This window comes from Oncorhynchus keta, chromosome 32 (genome assembly GCF_023373465.1).
Source record: "Oncorhynchus keta strain PuntledgeMale-10-30-2019 chromosome 32, Oket_V2, whole genome shotgun sequence".
NCBI classification, from domain to species: Eukaryota; Metazoa; Chordata; class Actinopteri; order Salmoniformes; family Salmonidae; genus Oncorhynchus; species Oncorhynchus keta.
Window position 1 is genome coordinate 18,609,247 of NC_068452.1, and position 23,315 is coordinate 18,632,561.

At 45.8% G+C, this 23,315-nt stretch overlaps 1 protein-coding gene across 2 annotated transcripts in view; it reads left to right on the top strand.

The window, feature by feature from the left end:
• Positions 1–1,314: 1,314 nt before the first annotated feature.
• LOC118365210 (rap guanine nucleotide exchange factor-like 1) overlaps positions 1,315–23,315 on the top strand; it is a 37,712-nt gene continuing 15,711 nt past the window's right edge. Inside the window, exons 1-3 of one of the 2 annotated variants that reach the window (XM_035747224.2) lie at positions 1,315–2,625; positions 20,014–20,092; positions 22,985–23,135. In XM_035747224.2, the coding sequence (XP_035603117.2) occupies positions 2,244–2,625; positions 20,014–20,092; positions 22,985–23,135 (612 nt within the window). In that variant the 5' untranslated portion in view covers positions 1,315–2,243. The remainder of the gene's footprint in view (positions 2,626–20,013; positions 20,093–22,984; positions 23,136–23,315) is intronic. The other variant, XM_035747225.2, reaches the window with a different exon arrangement.

Below are 23,315 nucleotides of genomic sequence, written 5' to 3' on the forward strand. Positions count from 1 at the left end.
ATGCTTTTTTTTCTTCCATTGTTGTTATTTTGGCATTAATACATGTCACATATCAGTTTGCAAACAACCTTTTTTTTGCTAAACAGGTGAACTATTTGGTCTCCATTAAGTAATTTTAACAAACATTTATTCCAATATCAAAAATACAAGGTACATTTCATAGCTTATGTTTGAAGCACTGAATGGAACAAATAGTAGATTGTAAATATCCACTGAGTGAACAAAACATTAGGAACATATTCCTAATATTGAGTTTCACCCCCCTTTTGTCCTCGGAACAGCCTCAATTTGTCAGGGTGTGGACTCTCCAAGGTGTCGAAAGCGTTCTACAGGGATGCTGGCCCATGTTGACTCCAATGCTTCCCACAGTTGTGTCAAGTTGGCTGGATGTCCTTTGGGTGGTGGACCATTCTTGATACACACGGGAAACTGTTGAGCTTGAAAATCCCAGCAGCGTTGCAGTGCTTGACACACACACACACACACACTGACACAAATGTGTGTGCCTGGCACCTATTACCATATCCGTTCAAAGGCACTTAAATCCTATATCTTTCCCATTCACCCACTGAGTGGCACACATACACAATCCACGCCTCAATTGACAAGGATAATAAAAAAATTAAAAAAGATCCTTCTTTAACCCATCTACTTCCCTTTGCCCTTTGACATCAACAAGATGTTCAACCACATTCACCTGGTTAGTGTATGTCATGGAAAGAGCAGGTGTTCCTAATGATTTGTGCACTCAGTGTAATTTTCCACACAGTATTTGACTAACTTGACATACATTTTTTTTGTATCCAATGGCAGGTTGTGAGCATGTTGAGAAATATGTCAATCTTACAGTTTCATTGTCCTTATACAGTACATACTGTACGTAGGACAAATCATCAGAAATAGAAGTATTGTCAAGTAGTTGGCTATTGTCAAAATGTAGCACGGTGTTGTATGCTATTTCTGCTCCATGCGACATTGTATAAGATCCCCGTTTCTATGTGACTTGTCAACTAATACAGTATCCACCTGTCTCTCTGCTTGAAACGTACCCGTAGTGCCTGGTCGGTAACTCAGCCATGATTACTAAAAGTTTAGATAGCTGCGTAGACTAACTTATCAACCAAAAAAAGGTTTAGCTGACATGGGCTAATTGAGTGGTTGTCAGTGACTGACATAACTATAGAGGGAAACTGCTGATGCACAACTACATTTCGAAATTGCACCTTGTGTATACTACTATTCCAGCGCTAAACAGTAAGTTTAGACCCCAACTGAGTCCCCCTTCAAAAATTTTTGAAATGGTTGTTTTTATTGTTCGGGGCCCCCTAGCGGCCGGGGGCACGAGGCAACCACTTTAATCATTTATGTCAAAGACCGGCCCTGGTTTTCAGTGGGAGTGAGCAGCTGCCATTCAGCAGGCACCGAGGAGTACTGACTGCAACAAACGCGCAACTGCAGATGAAGGAAGGAATGGAGGGAGTGAATATAGCAACGGTCCCAAATACAGCACATTCACACTCTTCGGGGGTGTGCGTTTGTCCACACAGAGCTCGAACCACTGCATTCAATAAGCATTCAAACGGAGAAGGGGAGAGGGAAACGCTGGTACTTATCTGAACAAGCTCCCACACATGCTGAGGGGCCGAGGCCATTCCCACTGGCGATATTACTGCAGTAGATTGCTTTGACGCCAGCAGCAAGACATACCCCATGCGGCAGAGACGCGTCGCATTTGTCGCTGGTAAAAAGCTACTGGGGCGCCTATTTACCACCCCCCGCTGTTATCCTTATATTTTGTTTCGGTTTATCGCACTGTGCTCTGCTGAGAGTGTGTTCGTCATCCAGTGTATTTTGGCCGCTGCTTGAAACTGACAAACATTGTTCATTGACGCGCCCGAAACGTCTGCAGAGGTGGAGACGCCAGGGAGCGGTTGTTGTGGAGCAGGTTTTGATATTTTGCGATAAATGCCATTCAGCCAGAACGTGCAGTCGTCTGTGAGCACGCTGTCGCCAACGTCGATAGACTGCTGCTTCACAAATCGGATTTTTACAATTATCTTTTAAAATCATGATTTGACAAATGGGTTAATTATTTCCATGCAAGAGATTACTACGAAGACAGGTCAATAGAAGTACGCATGGATGTTTGTATAATGTAGTCACACAACGATAGTTCCTGCAGAGGTATTCAGTTAATATCAATCACCATCGAAAAAAGCATTTTTTTGCGGTATTGTATCAAAATGCCGGCGGGAATGAAGCCCCTGGAAAAGTTTTTGAAGAAACAGACAACGGCGCTCACTCGAGCTGGTGGCTTTGGGGAGAAGGCGACTGGCACTGGCGCTTCTCGGCGGCGAGCCAGCCTGTCTCGGGTGGTTCCGTTTTTCAGGGAGACTTCTCCAGAGAGCGGTCCGGCCAGGGAGGTGTTCAGCCCGGACACTGAGGAAGCACCGTGCTGGCCCTCGGCCACTGCGGACATTAGGAGCCCGTCGCTGTCTAGCGATGAGCAAAGCTCCGAGGCGAGTCTGGACACGAGCTGGACCCAGCTGCCTGCGGACACACCGGACAACCTGGCGCTGGCGCTCCTGGACAGTGTGGCGGGCAAACGATATGGCAACTGCACAGGTAAATGGACCTCGTCAATCAACCGCATTTATGCAACACAATGCATCCACCTATTGGCCTTGTCAATCATCACACTCAGTTGTTTGACTAATTCCTCAACTGTTTCACACCAAATCATGGTGTTCTTGCGTTTCACTTTTGCAAATTAGCCAAGCTATTCACTTGTCAAAGGAATGTAGTCTATCCAGGAACCCCAAACTACCATTTGGTCCTTGATTAGGCTATATCCTAGTCTATAGGTCTACATAGGCTATTGCAAAACACTAAGCTTTTGCTTATTTTCTCCTTTTGCTCATAACAATCACAGAAACTCCAAAGAAACAGTCAGTGATCTATTCCAGGCTGTAGAATGATTGGATTATGCGGTGGTTGGTGCAGAAGGGATTCTTCCCATCATTGCCTTGTTATATTAACTGATTCTACGGTTACATAAGAACGGCTGTCCTCGTTAAGACAAAATGAAAGTCTGTTATTAAAAGGGATGGTCCAGATGTTTCTCACGCCTCTAGAAAAGAAGACCTCGCAAATTGAATCATATTTACGTGTTGGTGGCACTTAAAACCCCAAACGAAACTCTCCCTAAATCTAATGTGTCGGGTTCAGTTTATTCTCAACGTAACATTTTGATTGAGCTCATGTGCACTTGCCTATTACAGTAGCAGGGTGTCTTTCATATGGGAACTGGCTGCTTCATGATCGGTCATGGAGGATCGCGCTAGTCTTCGCACATTGGCTGCTGAGCTTGTGCACTTTTATTTATTTATTTCTAAAAAAAGGAGGTCATGATTCTCATCCTAAAATGCAATGTTTCTGTTGGCAGCTAAAGAGCAGACGATACAATGGGTTTAATCATGTTTTATTCTACATGTATTATCCTAAAGGGTTTGATCCAAAATTATGTTGTATCACAAGGGATTGTGAGGAGATGAGTATGCAGAATTCAAACAATAATATGTTGAACATTTTGTAGACCAATCTAGAAGACACCATTGCACACTTTAAAGAAGACGAATATCTGCACCCTACATATCTGTAGCATTTCTCTCCATATCTCCTGTGACTGTAACAAATATGAATTGGTATCGTTAGCGTCAGATGCATAGCCACTTTGGTGTGTGTGTCATAGATCTATTGACTCTGCCCTTTTAGACTCTCCAAATTGAAATTTGGAGGTTGTGACCAATTTTTAAATTAAACCCAGACAGGGTTGGGGAGTAACTGATTCAATCAGTTACATGTAATCTGATTACGAAAAATGAACCCTAATCAATTACGTTGCCAGCAAAAATGTGAATCAAATTACAGAGACTTTTATAAAACTACATGATTACTTCTTGGATCACTTTTGAAATTCAGAAAGCATATTTGCGGTATAAAACAACAACATTCCATTCAGCATTGAAAAGGGGTTTAAGTTTGTTCCCCCTGTGGATTCTGACTCCGTTATCGTTAATTCATCTCCTAATTTGTCTTTCAAGCTTCCACCTGGGTTTGAATCTTCCTGATATCCAATAAGGAGGGGACTTGCTGGCCGTCTCAAATAGAACCAAGTTCTACTTTAGCCAATGTGGCCAGTGAGGTTTGCACGTGCTGCCTCCTAAAGGGAGAAGTCATCTTAAACTGAATCGGATTACATGGCCGAGTTTCGGTAATCCAAAAACGAGGCTACTGATTACAATTTTGTACAGGTAACGGATTAAGCCTAGAAAGCAACCTACGCAACGCTGAGCCCAGACATGAATACACTGTAATATAGCAACCGTAAACATATGTTTGTGATGTTTGTGATGGAGCTGGTGATGGGTTCTTGGAATGGTGCCAGAGAAGATTCCCAGGCAGTTGTTGTTGTTGTTGAAGGCAAGTAGGTTAGTGGTCATGATGTATGCCTATCCCGTGGGGGATGGTTGGGTGAGTGATACGCTGCATTAGATGACACCCTTGCTGTCAATGTCTACCTTTGAGTGAATCCTCCAGTATGTCCATTTTTACTATGCAGCTTTGCCAATGCCATACCTCATTGTGAGGAAAAAAAAAATCTCCACTGCTTATCTCAACAAGTCCTGCAGTTACAGGATTTATTAACAGAGTTTTCCAAGGTGGATTGCCAGGGCTTCCTGTGTAACATGCAGATTGTCCTCCCAGCCAATCCTCGGATTCTGCTCAATGTATCTGTTGCATTGGCGCATGATGTGGGTTTCGCACACTGTAACACTATTGCCAGGTCTCTCTGGGAAAATCCAATAGGTTTATGAAGTATGACTGTGATGTGCTGCTCAGGCATTATTACGGGCAATGGTGAACAGCTCAATTAAAATATGATCAGGAAATGTCTCAGAATGAACACCGGCAATTAGCTGTGTGGAGGACTCTTATTGAGATCTACTGTTTAGTGGTAATCCACATCAGTTCCTTTTGCTCTGTTGCAGGAGGAATCTGCTCTTCCTAGGTTATTTTAGTGCATAAGGGTTCACTGCACCTCCAGCAAATTTTCACAGAACTATTCTGCTTGCAGGCAACCATCCCCCATTATGCATTGCAAAGCCAGTGTACCTCCTTTCCGATGACCTCGCTGACCTGCTCCCCGGGTCATCCTGTATGTTCCTGTCAAACTGACTGAGCCTGAATTGACTGAGCTCGAATTCCTCTCTCTTGCTCTTGTTTTTTTTGTTGTCAATTTCCCCATACTGTATTCTACAGGAAAAGGCATATCTCCACTGCATCATTCATAAGACGAGAGAAGCAGCATAGTATTGCTAGAGATCGAATCGGCTTTGTATTAGCAGCCAATGGTCGTGTTTGAAACGGCAGGTGTGATTCCAGAATGAATCAAAATGGGAGATTGTATTGATACATGGGTTAATGTTGAACCTTATCTATGTATGCTTTGAGTTTGACAAATACATATACAGAGAACTTGGTTGTCGTACGTCTGAAGAGGGTTCATGAGAGTTCATCTGGTCCATTCCAAAAGGTCACTATTTTGTTTGACTTTCATTTTTTTTTTTCTCCCTCAGACTCATTTTTCTCTTTGACTTAATTAACTTCAGCGAGCTGCGTTGGTGTTATAAACACTTAGGGAACTGCAACCCAGATAGCTTTAAATGTGTTTAATCTCGTTTAACCTGCTTCTTGGAGGGCCGAGCTCGCTGCTGTTTGGATGGGGATGTTCTAGAATATGTAGAAAATCTGAAAAAGCGCGGCTAATCCAGGATTAGTTACCAATAGCGGACCAGATTGAGCGGACCTGCCCACCCTTACATGTGGAACAGAAATGAATCTTTGGATTATGGATCTAGGTTGGATCTTGATCCTGGTTTATATAGTGTGAATGTTTCTAATTCGGAAGTGTGTCTGTTGGATGCAAATGTGTTTATGGTGAAACAATGTCAACAAGGTCCACTATGACCTAAACACGGCATGCTCCCCAACCCCTTGCACCTTATGACTCCCTGTCTCACACCCTCCTGTCTGACACACTACCTGACAGACCTGAGTACACCACACCCAATAACATTTTACCACCCCATACCACAGTGCTCTCACGGAGATACTATGCACCAGGCTGTCCATATCAGCAGTCCCAGATCAGTGTTGGCTGAGTGGCGCTCCAAACACCATAAACTGTCTGAGTCACTGCCCTCTGCTTGTGTGTGTGTGTGTGTGTGTGTGTGAGAGAGAGGGGGAGACCGAGCCGCAGGTAAAGAAGAGATTAGAAGCATTTTGACAGCCCCTATCTAAAAAGTCCCGTCCATTTCCCAAGGTCAACGGCCCTGCTCTTGTGTAACCCTGTTTTACCTTGTGGTTTCATTTCTTGTCCAATCACACCATTGGCTCTCGGAACGGGCGTGTTGAGGCAAGGGTTAGGCAATTTTTTATTTTTAGGTGTGTACAGTCTCCGAGTTCCAGTGGAAGTCGAGATCAAAACAGTCTGTTAATGAAGCCACGTCTAACTTGCGATGCGTGTTTCAACCTGGGAAACCACATGTCTACAGTCCCATTCCCACTATTATTGTCTGACGAAAACAGATGGATTGACTCTCCCCATAATAACAAAGCGGGTGAATTTGCCTCTCCACATCCTGTACATTTTGGACTGTACACATTCTTAGTATACCAATGGTGTTGCATGTAAAAGCATGAAACTAAACGAGTAGAAGAGATTTGAAACCGGTCACCCACGGGTACAATGATGGGTTAAAATAATATGGTCGATACAGACGAGGGTGTCGGGGGGCCTGGAGATGCTGCAGCAGTTGCTTACAGTACATTACATGGTGATTTTGTGTTGCAGCAGCAGACTGACAAGGACTTGGGGGGGGTTGATGTTGGCTTTGATACACTTGCAATGCAGAGGGAACATGCCTTGTATCAAAAGCTCCACATCAGTTATTCACAAAGCCAAGTGGGATGTTTAAACTAGACTTTAACTTCGCTTGATGCTCTCATTGCTTTTACATTCCACATCCAGAGAGACGCTCCTTAGGCGGTTGTTCTGAGACTCTGAGGCACGCAGCTGCAAAGTCTTGTGGAACGAAAGGCGAGCGGCAGAAAAGGGACAAAGTGCAGAGAGAGAATGTGATTGCGTTGGGCAGTGTGGGAGGGATTCTGATATATATATGTATATATGCCATTTAGCAGACGCTTTTATCCAAAGCGACTTACAGTCATGTGTGCATACATTCTACGTATGGGTGGTCCCGGGAATCGAACCCACTACCCTGGCGTTACAAGCGCCATGCTCTACCAACTGAGCTACAGAAGGACCAGATGATTCTTTTATGGAAAGAAAGAGGGATTAAAAGAGAAGCTGCTAGCCTAGTGCCCACTCCTTTTTGGATGCTTTTACATAAGGAAGGAAGGGAGGGATGGCCGACCCCCCCCTCTACATGCCTGCACTCTCCTCTCCTCTTTAGCCCACGCACCTGGACCACTCTGGGGAGAGGAGAGCACGATGGGGCCCTCCAGGGCTGATTGACTTGCCTTACTGTGTGTGTGTGTGTCTGTAGTTTTTTTTTGCGTGCGTGTTTGGATTTCTGTACTTTTTTAGCTTGGATGGATGTGTGCATTTATGTGCTTGCATAAGAGTGTGTGCTTGGATGTGTGTGTGAGAGAGCGGGTTGGAGCTTGTCTATCTGTGTGCCCGGCGTGGAAAAGAGCCTCTCCAGCACAGCACCTGTTCACATGGCAACCAGCACTCGCAGGGAAGCAAGAGGAGGAGGAGTGGGAGGAAGAGAAACAGAGAGAGTGCAGGAAGGAAGGAGTTGAGTGTTTTGAGAACATGAGACTTGGGAGAGAGGGAATAGAGCTTCCATAAACTATGTGGACAGTGTGCCAGCCAGTTAGCGGAAGAAGGGGACAGAGCGATCGAGCAAAAGACACTTGTTAACTGGCTTCTGTATCATAAGGATGTTCTCATCTAATCAGCACTTATTTACCTACTAGCCTATCCAGGTGGGCTGATGACAAGTAGATCAGTGCAGTGGCTTCTTTCTCCGAGTGTTGACCATCCAGAGGGAGTCTGGTTGCAGCAGCCTAGCCAGCCGGGTAGTGACGATGACTTACCCTGGTGAACTGCCCCGCCACTTGACATCCTTTGACGTGACAGGAGCAGTGGTTATTTTCTCTGCCGTGCGAGGTGCCACATTAGGCACACACGCTCGCACACAGATGGCCCCAAGCACGCTAGGAGAAACGCCGCTAACCAGCGGCAGTAATAACAACCCTCCGTCCTCCGTCCCTCCCCCTGTAACACTAAATATTGACCCAGGAACAAATCAAATCAAATCAAATCAAATCAAATCAAATTGTATTTGTCACATACACATGGTTAGCAGATGTTAAATGCGAGTGTAGCGAAATGCTTGTGCTTCTAGTTCCGACAATGCAGTGATAACCAACAAGTAATCTAACTAACAATTCCAAAACTACTGTCTTATACACAGTGTAAGGGGATAAGGAATATGTACATAAGGATATATGAATGAGTGATGGTACAGAGCAGCATACAGTAGATGGTATCGAGTACAGTATATACATATGAGATGAGTGTGTAGACAAAGTAAACAAAGTGGCATAGTTAAAGTGGCTAGTGATACATGTGTTACATAAGGATGCAGTCGATGATGTAGAGTACAGTATATACATATGCATATGAGATGAATAATGTAGGGTAAGTAACATTATATAAGGTAGCATTGTTTAAAGTGGCTAGTGATATATTTACATAATTCCCATCAATTCCCATTATTAAAATGGCTGGAGTTGGGTCAGTGTCAATGACAGTGTGTTGGCAGCAGCCACTCACACTGTTAGTGGTGGCTGTTTAACAGTCTGATGGCCTTGAGATAGAAGCTGTTTTTCAGTCTCTCGGTCCCAGCTTTGATGCACCTGTACTGACCTCGCCTTCTGGATGATAGCGGGGTGAACAGGCAGTGGTTCGGGTGGTTGATGTCCTTGATGATCTTTATGGCCTTCCTGTAACAACGGGTGGTGTAGGTGTCCTGGAGGGCAGGTAGTTTGCCCCGGTGATGCGTTGTGCAGTCCTCACTACCCTCTGGAGAGCCTTACGGTTGAGGCGGAGCAGTTGCCGTACCAGGCGGTGATACAGCCCGCCAGGATGCTCTCGATTGTGCATCTGTAGAAGTTTGTGAGTGCTTTTGGTGACAAGCCGAATTTCTTCAGCCTCCTGAGGTTGAATAGGCGCTGCTGCGCCTTCTTCACGACGCTGTCAGTGTGAGTGGACCAATTCAGTTTGTCTGTGATGTGTATGCCGAGGAACTTAAAACTAGCTACCCTCTCCACTACTGTTCCATCGATGTGGATAGGGGGTGTTCCCTCTGCTGTTTCCTGAAGTCCACAATCATCTCCTTAGTTTTGTTGACGTTGAGTGTGAGGTTATTTTCCTGACACCACACTCCGAGGGCCCTCACCTCCTCCCTGTAGGCCGTCTCGTCGTTGTTGGTAATCAAGCCTACCACTGTTGTGTCGTCCGCAAACTTGATGATTGAGTTGGAGGCGTGCGTGGCCACGCAGTCGTGGGTGAACAGGGAGTACAGGAGAGGGCTCAGAACGCACCCTTGTGGGGCCCCGTGTTGAGGATCAGCGGGAGGAGATGTTGTTGCCTACCCTCACCACCTGGGGGCGGCCCGTCAGGAAGTCCAGTACCCAGTTGCACAGGGCGGGGTCGAGACCCAGGGTCTCGAGCTTGATGACGAGCTTGGAGGGTACTATGGTGTTGAATGCCGAGCTGTAGTCGATGAACAGCATTCTCACATAGGTATTCCTCTTGTCCAGGTGGGTTAGGGCAGTGTGCAGTGTGGTTGAGATTGCATCGTCTGTGGACCTATTTGGGCGGTAAGCAAATTGGAGTGGGTCTAGGGTGTCAGGTAGGGTGGAGGTGATATGGTCCTTGACTAGTCTCTCAAAGCACTTCATGATGACGGAAGTGAGTGCTACGGGGCGGTAGTCGTTTAGCTCAGTTACCTTAGCTTTCTTGGGAACAGGAACAATGGTGGCCCTCTTGAAGCATGTGGGAACAGCAGACTGGTATAGGGATTGATTGAATATGTCCGTAAACACACCGGCCAGCTGGTCTGCGCATGCTCTGAGGGCGCGGCTGGGGATGCCGTCTGGGCCTGCAGCCTTGCGAGGGTTAACACGTTTAAATGTCTTACTCACCTCGGCTGCAGTGAAGGAGAGACCGCATGTTTCCGTTGCAGGCCGTGTCAGTGGCACTGTATTGTCCTCAAAGCGGGCAAAAAAGTTATTTAGTCTGCCTGGGAGCAAGACATCCTGGTCCGTGACTGGGCTGGATTTAATCTTGTAGTCCGTGATTGACTGTAGACCCTGCCACATGCCTCTTGTGTCTGAGCCGTTGAATTGAGATTCCACTTTGTCTCTGTACTGACGCTTAGCTTGTTTAATAGCCTTGCGGAGGGAATAGCTGCACTGTTTGTATTCAGTCATGTTGCCAGACACCTTGCCCTGATTAAAAGCAGTGGTTCGCGCTTTCAGTTTCACGCGAATGCTGCCATCAATCCACGGTTTCTGGTTAGGGAATGTTTTTATCGTTGCTATGGGAACGACATCTTCGACGCACGTTCTAATGAACTCGCACACCGAATCAGCGTATTCGTCAATATTCCCATCTGACGCAATACGAAACATGTCCCAGTCCACGTGATGGAAGCAGTCTTGGAGTGTAGAGTCAGCTTGGTCTGACCAGCGTTGGACAGACCTCAGCGTGGGAGCCTCTTGTTTTAATTTCTGCCTGTAGGCAGGGATCAGCAAAATGGAGTCGTGGTCAGCTTTTCCGAAAGGGGGCGGGGCAGGGCCTTATATGCGTCGCGGAAGTTAGAGTAACAATGATCCAAGGTTTTACCACCCCTGGTTGCGCAATCGATATGCTGATAAAATTTAGGGAGTCTTGTTTTCAGATTGGCTTTGTTAAAATCCCCAGCTACAATGAATGCAGCCTCCGGATAAATGGTTTCCAGTTTGCAAAGAGTTAAATAAAGTTCGTTCAGAGCCATCGATGTGTCTGCTTGGGGGGATATATACGGCTGTGATTATAATCGAAGAGAATTCTCTTGGAAGATAATGCGGTCTACATTTGATTGTGAGGAATTCTAAATCAGGTGAACAGAAGGATTTGAGTTCCTGTATGTTTCCTTCATCACACCATGTCCCGTTAGTCATGAGGCATACGCCCCCGCCACTCTTCTTACCAGAGAGATGTTTGTTTCTGTCCGCGCGATGCGTGGAGAAACCCGTTGGCTGTACCGCCCTGGATAGCGTCTTCCCAGTAAGCCATGTTTCCGTAAAGCAAAGAACGTTACAGTCTCTGATGTCCCTCTGGAATGCCACCCTTGCTCGGATTTCATCAACCTTGTTGTCGAGAGACTGGACATTGGCAAGAAGAATACTGGGAAGTGGTGCGCGATGTGCCCTTTTTCGGAGTCTGACCAGAACACCGCCGCGTTTCCCTCTTTTTCGTAGCCGTTTCCTTGGGTCGCTGCAAGCGATCCATTCCGTTGTCCTGTTTGTAAGGCAGAACACAGGATCCGCATCGCGGAAAACATATTCTTGGTCGTACTGATGGTGAGTTGACGCTGATCTTATATTCAGTAGTTCTTCTCGACTGTATGTAATGAAACCTAAGATGACCTGGGGTACTAATGTAAGAAATAACACGTAAAAAAACAAAAAACTGCATAGTTTCCTAGGAACGCGAAGCGAGGCGGCCATCTCAGTCGGCAACAGGCCTAATCTCAGGGGATAGTAGACCAATCAACTTGGCAGGCTTAGGAATCTGATTTGGGAACAGTTGTATTAGAGATAATTGACTAGCATGGAAAAATGTCAGGTTACATTTAAGTGACAATCCAGGGCCGAGAAGCATACTCTCTCCAGAATGGTCCCCAGCATAAGGGCCAGAGGAAGATGTACATGCTACGTGATGATAAACTGAGAGGATTTGGAGAAGGCAAGAAGCCACTATGGGAGGTGCATTGTTACTTAGAGTATCCTCTGAACACACAGTGTGAAGAGCAAAATGTTGTTAGTTCAAACTTTCCAACGAAAGCATTGTGCGGAAGATTCTTCTTTCAGAACCTCGGGGAAACGTCAGTGACGAGAAATGGAGGAAAGGTGAAAGGCATATGTTTGCAGTAGCCATCTCCTCCTGAGTTCTGCTGTTCGAAGGGCTCCTACAGAGACCCATCAATCCCAACCTTCAGTTCCAACATGGTCTTTAAATGTGTGAATAGCAGACAAAAGGTCACAGCAGCTGAGTTGAAGGGCAACGACGTGTGCTCAGAAACTAAACTGAGGAAAAACATCTTAGCCTTTTCTTTCTTGGTGAAGTCTATTGATTAAGGGTGTTTCCCATGGCAGCCATGTGTGTTTGTACATGTGCACTTATTCTTATAGCTCTGTCACAGGGGCGTGTACTAGAGGGAGACGCCATGTGGGCATATCGCTTAGACATCTGGGGAGTGACCCGTAGTGTTGCTTGGTGGGAGTGTCTTGGGAAAATAACAACGTGCATGAAGTGTCCTATTACAGTGGACCTATAATAAACAGTAGAGCAGTGCTTCCAAATGTGTGTGTGTATATGTATATATATATATATGTGTGTGTGTGTGTGTGTGTGTGTGTGTGTAGTAGTAGTAGTAGTAAAGACTTCAAAACTATGAAATGACACAGGGAATCATGTACAGTCGTGGCCATAAGTTTTGTGAATGACACAAATATTCATTTCCACAAAGTTTGCTGCTTCAGTGTCTTTCGATAGTTTTGTCAGATGTTACTATGGAATGCTGAAGTATAATTACAAGCATTTCATAAGTGTCAAAGGCTTTTATTGACAATTGCATGAAGTTGATGCAAAGAGACTATTTGCAGTGTTGACCCTTCTTTTTCAAGACCTCTGTAATCAACCCTGGCATGCTGTCAACTAACTGGGCCACATCCTGACTGATGGCAGCCCATTCTTGCATAATCAATCCTTGGAGTTTGTCAGAATTTTTGGGTTTTTGTTTGTCCACCCACCTCTTGAGGATTGACCACAAGTTCTCAATGGGATTAAGGTCTGGGGATTTTCCTGGCCATGGACCCAAAATATTGATGTTTTGTTCCCCGAGTTATCACTTTTGCCTTATGGCAAGGTGCTCCATCATGCTGGAAAAGGCATTGTTCGTCACCAAACTGTTCCTGGATGGTTGGGAGAAGTTGCTCTTGGAGGATGTGTTGGTACCATTCTTTATTTGTGTTCTTAGGCAAAATTAGGAGTGAGCCCACTCCCTTGGATGAGAAGCAACCCCACACATGAATGGTCTCAGGATGCTTTACTGTTGGCATGACACAGGACTGATGGTAGCGCTCACCTTGTCTTCTCCGGACAAGTGTTTTCCAGATTCCCCAAACAATCGGAATGGGGATTCATCAGTCCAATCTCTGTACATTTAGCAGAATATCAGTCTGTTCCTGATGCTTTTCCTGGAGAGAAGTGGTTTCTTTGCTGCCCTTCTTGACACCAGGCCATCCTCAAAGTCTTCGCCTCACGGTGCATGCAGATGCACTCACAACTGCCTGCTGCCATTCCTGAGCAAGCTCTGTACTGGTGGTGCCCCGATCCCGCAGCTGAATCAACGGCCAGACGGTCCTACTGATTGCTGGATTTTCTTGGGCGCCCTGAAGCCTTCTTCAAGGAGAGCGGTTCAATTGTTGTGAAGTTCTTGATGATCCGATAAATGGTTGATTTAGGTGCAATCTTACTGGCAGCAATATCCTTGCCTGTGAAGCCCTTTTTGTGCAAAGCAATGATGACAGTACGTGTTTCCTTGCAGGTAACCATGGTTGACAGAGGAAGAGAAATTATTCCAAGCACCACCCTCCTTTTGAAGCTTCCAGTCTGTTATTCGAACTCAATCAGCATGACGGAGTGATCTCCAGCCTTGTTCTCTTCAACACTCACACCTGTGTTAATGAGAGAATCACTGACGTGATGTCAGCTGGTCCTTTTGTGGCAGGGCTGAAATGCAGTGGAAATGCTTTTTGGGGATTCAGTTCATTTGCATGGCGAAGAGGGACTTTGCAATTAATCTGATCACTCTTCATAACATTCTGGAGTATATGCAAATGGCCATCATACAAACTGAGGTAGCAGACTTTGTAAAAATGTATATTTTTTGTCATTCTCAACTTTTGGCCATGACTGTAGTAACCACAAAAGTGTTCAACAAATCAAAATATATTTGAAATTCTTCAAAGTTTGCCTTGATGCAATCTTTGCACACTCTTGGCATTCTCTCGACCAGCTTCATGAGGAATGCTTCTCCAACAGTCTTGATGGAGTTCCCACATATGCTGAGCACTTTTTGTCTGATTTTCCTTCATTCTGCGGTCCAACTCATCCCAAACCATCTCTATAGGGTTGAGGTCTGGTGATTGTGGAGGTCAGGTCATCTGATACAGCACTTCATCACTCTCCTTCTTGGTCAAATAGCCCTTACACAGTCTGGAGGTGTGTTGGGTCATTGTCCTGTTGAAAAACAATTGATAGTCCCACTAAGCGCAAACCAGATGGGATGGCATATCGCTGCAGAATGCTGTGGTAGCCATGCCTGATTCACACAGTCTCCTCTAAACAGTTGATTTTGAGATGTGTCTGTTTACTTGAACTCTGAAGCATTTATTTGGGCTGCAATTTCTGAGGCTGGTAACTCTAATGAACTTATCCTCTGTAGCAGAGTTTACTCTGTGTCTTCCTTTTCTGTGGTGGTCCTCATGAGCCGGTTTCATCATAGCGCTTGGTGCTTTTTGCGACTGCATTTGAAGAAACGTTCAAAGTTCACAAGCATTTCGCTACACCCGCAATAACATTGCTAAACACGTATGTGACCAATAACATTTTATTCAACATTTTCCGGATTGACTGACCTTCATGTCTTAAAGTAATGATGGACTGTTGCTTCTTTTTACTTATTTGAGCTGTTCTTGCCATAATATGGACTTGGTCTTTTACCAAATAGGGCTTTCTTCTGTATACCCTGTATACCACAACACAACTGATTGGCTCAAACACATTAGAAGGAAATAAATTCCACAAATTAACTTCTAACAAGGCACACATGTAAATTTGAAATGCATTCCAGGTGACGACTTCATGAAGCTGGTTGAGGGAATGCCAAGAGTGTGCAAAGCTGTCAAGGCAAAGGGTTGCAACTTTGAAGAATCTAAAATATAATTGTGTATTTCTTTAACACTTTTTTTGGATGCTACATGATTCCATGTGTTATTTCATAGTTTTGATGTCTTCACTATTATTCTACAATGTAGAAAATTGTTTTTTTTTAAAACACGAATGAGTATGTGGGTCCAAACCTTTTGACTGGTACTTCATCTATGTGTCTGATACTTTCCCACAAGTGTGGATAATGCTATGTGACTGGCACAGGCATTTCCTCAAGTTGGATGCCCTCGGATGCATATTTGAGCCTCTCTTCAGACGAGTCTCTCCACTGCCCAAAAAGGGAGGGTTGTGGTTGGGGAGGGAATGCCTCCGTGTAGCTCCTGGGTGCAGCTTGAATTAGGTTAACCAGAGAAGAGGGCTGCCGTTCACTATGAACAGCAGGGAACCAATGCTGCGTGTCTGTGTTTATGTTTGTCACCATTTGCTTTAGGGTTACTAACTAAATCCAGATTGTCCATGCATATCTGCTTTGTGTGTGAATTTTTCCTCTGCCATTTCAACGCAGGATTGTGTATGTGTGCGTGTGTTTTTTTATATTTGCCCTGGTGTTCATTTGCATGTCAATGGCTGTGTGTTTGGAGGTGGAGAATGAGAATTGGCGTGGGGAAGGTGGGCAGAGGGCTGGAGATGCACCAGATAAGTGTGACAAGCGCCGACAGGCAGATGCAGAGAGTACACACACACACACACACACACACACACACACACACACACACACACACACACACAAACTCGCCCACACACACACACACACACACTCTCTACACACACACACACACTCTCTACCTCTCCATCTGACCACTTCTTGCTGAAACCCAAACACTTAAGAGAGCGCTGAGGGCGCGTGTGTGCGCATAGTAAGGTAGTGTACAGTCAAAAAGACAAGGTCACCATAGAAACGGGATATGTATCACAGTTTTATATAACTGCATACCAGACGAGTTCAGTTAGTAGCTAGGGATGGGCTGAAATCTGCTTTTGTGTCTCCAATATTAAATCAACTATATTTATAAAGCCCTTTTTTTTACATCAGCTGATGTCACAAAGTGCTGTACAGAAACCCGGCCTAAAACCCCAAACAGCAAGCAATGCAGATGTAGAAGCATGGTGGCTTTGAAAAACTCTCTAGAAGGGCAGAAACATAGGAAGAAACCTAGAGAGGAACCAGGCTGACGGGTGGCCAGTCCTCTTCTGGCTGTGCCAGGTTGAGATTATAAGAGTACATGGCCATTAAGGACCAGCAGGGTCACAGTGGTTGTAGAGGGTGCAACAGGTCAGCACCGCCGGAGTAAATATCTTGTTTTTGAATCAGTCCCACTGGTTCACATCCAGATCCAAACCACATGTACAGCTGTTGCTTTATGAGCGGTCTCCAGACCTCGCATTATGATTCTGAAACTACTCCCCCTTGGTATGAGGTGGTCCACAGCTGTGACTTGAACAACAACCTCCTTCCATCTCTCCATCCTGCCATTTTCCACCCCTGAAGGGAGTGTGCACTGCTCCCCTCCCAGCCATTGTGCTTCCTGCAGGGCGAGAGAGAAAGGGGGATAGGGTGTTCTTCAAGGCTGTATGCTCTGCCCACTCCAAATCTCAAACACGCATGCATGGCCTTCACCCGCCCCCCCTCCCACCACAGCCCTCTTGCCATTTGAATGTAGGCACAGACTGGGGGAGGTGGGCAGGGAGGGAGTGTTTCTTTTTTATTTAATTTATTTCTGTTTATGCACAGGTGTTTGAATGAGAGAGTCTGTCATCTGTAAATTAGTTTTGTACGTATGTGTAGTATCCATTTGAAATAATCTACCTTTGCATGAATGCGTAAGCATGCACGTTTATGTGTACATGTACAGCGTGTGCGTGGGGGTGCACATGTTTGAGATTCTGGGGCGTATGTGTTTTGTGTCTGTGTTTATGTGGGAGTTGGATTTGTGCTCCTCTCCCACTCCTGTCATGTGGAGCAGTGTGCTCAATTCTAATCTGAGCCAGAGATTTTCTGCACTTTAAGCTTCTGCAAAATGCGTGGTGGGAGGAGAGAAAGCGAGAGAACAGGCTATGGCGAGAAGGAAACAGTCTTCCCACCCCTGTTACGTGCGCCGATCCATCTTCAGCACATGCTATTTATCTCTTTGGCGTGGAAGTTGGACACACCGTGTTAGAGTTTGACAGAGGAGCAGGGAGATTATCAATGGCCATCTCTCTGTTACCACTGTGGATCTACGAGCCTGTCAAAATGGGTCTTCCCCCTCATCTAGAACATGAATGGACTGAACAGACATCCCCAACAAAACACAGTGGCAACCTGCCCGAGAGCCCGGCAGCCATATTGGATGAGTCAAACATGATGCCTTCTCTCACATTCAGATCTATGCTGGCCTCTTACTATGAGACTTTAAAATGTAAGCTCCACATGAAACAAACAAGGAATGTGTCCTCTCTATGCTATTTGTTTCTATGGTCTCTTCTGCCACACTGCACTTCATAGCTAGCTCTGTAGTGCCCTGCTGTTCCTTTGCAGGTATGGAGTTGAACAGATGTGCTATTTTCCTGTGGTCACACACACAGCTCCAGGGGGATAATGATGGGGAAGAAGATTGAAACCTGCGTCCCTTCACCCCTCTTCCTCACTCACTCACCCACTCCTCTTATTCTCTCTTTCTCATGCACTTTCCTCTGGTTCTCTCTCCTTTGCATCCCATTTGTTTCTCCTCCGCCACCCACGTTCACACTCTCTCTCTCGCACTCTTTCGTTCCTCTCCTCTCTCTTTGCTTTGCCCTTCTGTTGCTACTTTCATATTGTTCTGTTTGCTTCCTCTGCTCTTCCGCTCCCTCTCTCTCTTTCTGGACTCAGTCTCACTGCAGCCACTCAACGTGGCGTCTCCCAGGCAACTGTGGGGAAACCAGTACTGCCAAGAGGTCGACAATACGTGGACTCACTCACTGCAGCACGCAGAGACTACAGACACACACGCAGACACACACGCTAGCATGCACAGTCGAACACACAATATTATCATTAAATGTCATCCACACATGGACACCGACACCATATATTACGTTCATTGGAAGAGCATAATTGCCATATGTAGTGGATACTTTAGGCAGTGAGTGGATCAGAAGCCGCTATTACAATCAAGCATGGTACATAGACCCTAGAAGTAGAATCACATACAGAGAATGACATCTGAAGTTGTTCATTATATCCAATGTCACACAGTATGTTCTTTCGTTCCTGTTAAAATATGAAGGATTCAGTTAGAATGGGCCAGGAGGAAGAGCGGTCTGAACAGGTCTTAATCTAGTGGTGATCGAACAGTAACAGCCAACACATCCATGCTTTCTACGCTTTATGAATCCAAAGCAGGTATTGCCATTCCACTGTCCCAGCCCCGCTCCAACGTGTGCCAAATACACACACACACACACACACACACACACACACACACACACACACACACACACACACACACACACACACACACACACACACACACACACACCCTCAGAGGTCAGTGGGTTCCATTTTGTGACCGTCTCAGTCTGGGATCGAGCATGGGGGAGGTTTGATTAGCACGTCGAGTGAGTGCGCTCTTAATGATGCACTCTGGTTAATGGAATTTGAGGTGCCACTCTTTGTCTCAGCTTCTAGTAATTTTCATAACCTTTTTTACATTTTTATTTTATTTTTTTAAATATCCCGAAACAGAGACATCTGCAGGCCTACATTTTCAACATCCTCACACCCCTAGTGTGTGTGTGTGTGTGTGTGTGTGTGTGTGTGTGTGTGTGTGTGTGTGTGTGTGTGGTGACTTGTTGATGATTAGTGTGTTAATACCTGTCTGTAAAATATAACACTTTTATCCCATATGTCTGACCCTATGAGGTCAGGTATCCACTTGCCTGCTTATCCCCATAATACCAGCAGTAAACTAGGGAAAGTCAATCCTGTCACAATCGCATGTCACCGGTAACAATCCCTCCACACTCTGTCTACCGCTTGTCCAGAATAACAACTTCCCCTAACCAGAGAGGAAATGGGCCTACACTTTCCAATTTCATCCGCCTCGTTTGTTTTCATTTTGAAATAGTAATAACACAGTACGAGTCAATGAAATCTCATCTGATTTAGTGGGATTGGGGCGACTTTAACCGCAGTCCAGCCGGTCCGCGACTCCTAGTCAGGGTTTATAAATAGAGGCCACCACATTGCCCTCCCCTCTGGTGTAGCGCTATAGACTGCAGACTGAATTGGAGCACAGAGGACCAGGTGGCGGTTTCACTGAGACAGGATTTATCTTAGCCCAGTAGCAGAAGCCCCCGCGCTGCGCCAGGGCCCGGGATTTAACAGCAGACAAAGGTGACGTTAAGGGATTTCAGACGCCCGTTTTTTTAATATATTTTTTTTTATCTCTGACACAATAATCAAATTAGAGCTTTTGGGGCATGACCGGTTAAACAAGCACAGTGGAGCTTCAGCTGCAACGGCTGTAGAAGCATATCCATGCATAATTAACGTGCATTTTCTCTCTCTCCCGCTCTCTTCCTCTCCCTCTTCCAATATTCCCTCGTCATAATCACTTTCTCTCACTTTCTTTTCCTGCCTATTTTCTTCTCTCTCTCTCTCTCTCTCACAGAAACACTCCTGGATGACTTCATGTTGACACACCCAATCTTCCTGGCCTCGGACAGGTTCCAGCAGGTCCTACTCCAGCAGTATCCTTTACCTTCCCTTTCCTTCCTGGCCTAGCCTGGGAGCCCCAATGTGTAAACACACACACACCTGCGCACCCTTCCCAGACATCCCCAGGAAGAACTGGGATGCCAGGAAGGCTCGGTCCGACCACCCCCATCCGCCATGCAAGGCGAGGGTGGCCCACTTCTGGTTTCCTGTCCCCAAGTGCTCGTTTAGCGCCAAGAGAATGCGGTTTTGTTCAACGCCGCTACTTCGCTAGGCTAATATAAACAATGGTCCTGAACTGGCCTTGACACATATTTGGACATGGGCAACATGTTTTTGTGCTTTAGAAGGGTTCTCTTTGTCATTTGAAGCAACATGTTAAGTAGCCTAGCATATGATATTCGCTGTGTTAAAAGCAAGGGCTGTTTTTTTGTGGAACATGCACACAGTGTTCAAGTAAAATCTCTTGCAAATTAGCCAATTTAAAAATAAAAATAAAATGTTTTTAAAAAAGTAATTCTTTATGAATATTGATATTTCTACAGTATCAAAGCCATATTAGGCTACTCAGGCCGATGTTCAATTTGAGTACGATTATCCAGAGCTGTTCGCGCGTAACTTTGCAGGAGCACTCGACCGAAGGCTTAAGAACCGAAAACTCCTTAGTAACAACAACTCCACTGGCTCCCGTCTGCACCAAGCCAAGGAACAGGGTTTCTGTTTTGGCACCACCACAGGGGGTTCAGTAAAGTTGAGCAACATTCCCCGACACAGAGCTGTGGATTTGGGTCGTGGTAGTAGTGCATTCATTGGCAATGGGCCACACTGCTACTTAACGTCTGCCTCGTGGCTAACTCAGTTTCCCATATTATTACACTACAGTGGACCAATAGATATGATATCCGGCTTCTGCCTGTCTACAATGAACATATTTAGAGCAATGATATGATAATACTGCCTATGTCTGGCTTTAGAATCTCCCCCATTACAATAGCTTGCCCCCCCCCCATTATGATAGCTTGCTTTTTTTGAAGGGTGTATGTACTGTAAGTGAAGACATTCATCTTTTAGTGATGAGACGGTATGTAATTCCCCCAGATATTGTGTGTCTGTGCGTTTGTGAGTCTGTCGGTGCATGTCTGTGTGTAAAGGGATAGTGTCTGTCTGTCTGCATTTTGTTAAGCGTGTGGACAGACACTGCACCACCTTTTATCCCAGAACCCCCGTTCAGTGTGTCTGACCTACATTCCCTCACGGAAGACCCTGGCTGTGTGTGTGTGTGTGTGTTTTAGAGGCCTGAGCGGCCCTCCAGACGACAATGGGCGTCTCGACGGAGACGGCAACACAAAGGCATTCTGGGAAAGACCGTCCGCATGCCTCGCTGCCTTTAATGCAGCTTGTCTGGGCCCTAGAGGGACGCCCCAGTGTGTGTGGAGAGGGGTGTTCTTTACAAAAGATCAATGATCCAGCCTGTTCTCCACTGTACCTCTTAACCCTCTCCTCCTCCCTCCCGTTGTCTTTCTCTCACACCCTTTCTTTTTCTCTTCTCTCCCTCTTTCTCTCCATCCATACCTCTCCCTCAGTCTCGCTGGCCCTATTCCAGCCTAATCAGATCTTTTTGTTGTTGTTGTGGAAATGTGTTTGGCTTCCTGCTGGAAATGAAAACAAAAGCTACCTCCAATTCCATTCGGAAAACTGAGAATTGTTCCCTTTACTTCACTCTCCCTGAACAACTCATCCCAGACCCTTCACACACACACTCTAAAGACACATACACACTACACCACACTTGTAGTGGCTGAGCGATCAAAGCCCAGAACCCCGGCTATGTTGAAGAGCCCTGTGGGGGGGACTCCTAGCCACTGTGGGGGCTGGGGCCAAACTCCCACACCAGCAATAGAACACAACCCAGTTGAACAGAACCGAGAGAATTAGAAACTGGAGTGCAATATAAACCCAGCAGTTGGCCTTAGGGTTAGGTTGCTGTTTCTGGAGCTGGGAGAATTGGGTGAACAGGGGATCATAGATATAGAATTACTAGATCTGGAATGTCATCGAAGGCATTGGTAAATACTGTTCAGTGTGTGAGTTTGTAGGTCACAGGCCTGTGGTGGACTTGGATTGTGGTCTGAAATAGAGGAGAGTCAGGGATAGTCCCCTTAAGTTTAGCCATGAAGTCAGGTGGGTAGTCCCTTTTTTTATATTTAGAATAGGATGTCAGGTTTCCCCGTGTGTGTGCATGCGTGCGCACGTATGACTACTCTTTGGTGGTGAGTACAACACAGACGCATGATGGCATGCCTCAAGTCACAGACTGAAAATATCCAAACATCACACTAATTCTGGTGGAAAGTCTATGCCGTGCAGAGCTCTTCAAACTCTTTCCTGCATTATTTGCTAAGATGCTCTCCTCCTGTTGTGCTGGGAGCTGGAGGAGAGTGTGTGTGTGGGCAACGATGGGTGTGTCTGAGAGCCTTCACCACACAACTCTCTGCTCTGCTCTGGCTAAGCTGTAATTACTAGTTGCTTGTTTGACTCTGAACACACTGCACTGGAATACTGTGTTTTTCCATCTGCGCGTCAGGTGACCATGGTTCTCCAGCTGTGTGTTTCAGCGAGTTTAGTTGCGTTTCCACAGGATGTCTTTGAGCGTCTGCATGTGTCTGTGTGAGCGGTAATTTTAATATGTGCCTTCTGTCAGTGTGGTGTGTGCGTGAAGGTATTCACAACCGATGTTGGGCAACTATGATGCAATTACGAAGAGTGTAATTTGTGCTAGTACGACATAAATCATTTTGGTGTGTATAGTAAACAAGTACTAGAACATAGCTCTCTCCAGCTTCAATATCAATCTCCTAATGACGGGCATCAGTAGATATTCTCTCTCCCTCTGTCTCTGTGGCGTTTCTCCTTGACTCTGGGTTCAGATTTGGTGTCGAGGGGAAGGCAGGGGAGGGCTGGCCCAGCTGGGACGGGGCAGAGAGGAAGCAGGCTGTGCTGAGTGTTGCCTTCCGTTACCTGGACACATACAGAGAACTGCTGCAGGAAGAGGGCGAGAGGTCCAACAGCTTCCCCAAGGTACTGGTCCAACACACACACGTGTGCACAGACACACACACACACACACACACACACACACACACACACAATAGCCATCCTGCAGGACGATGGTGTGAGATCGAATGACTTGTCAGTGTTAAACACACACTACAAGCACACACACACACCTGCTCTTCCATCCAAGCAGCCTGGCATCAA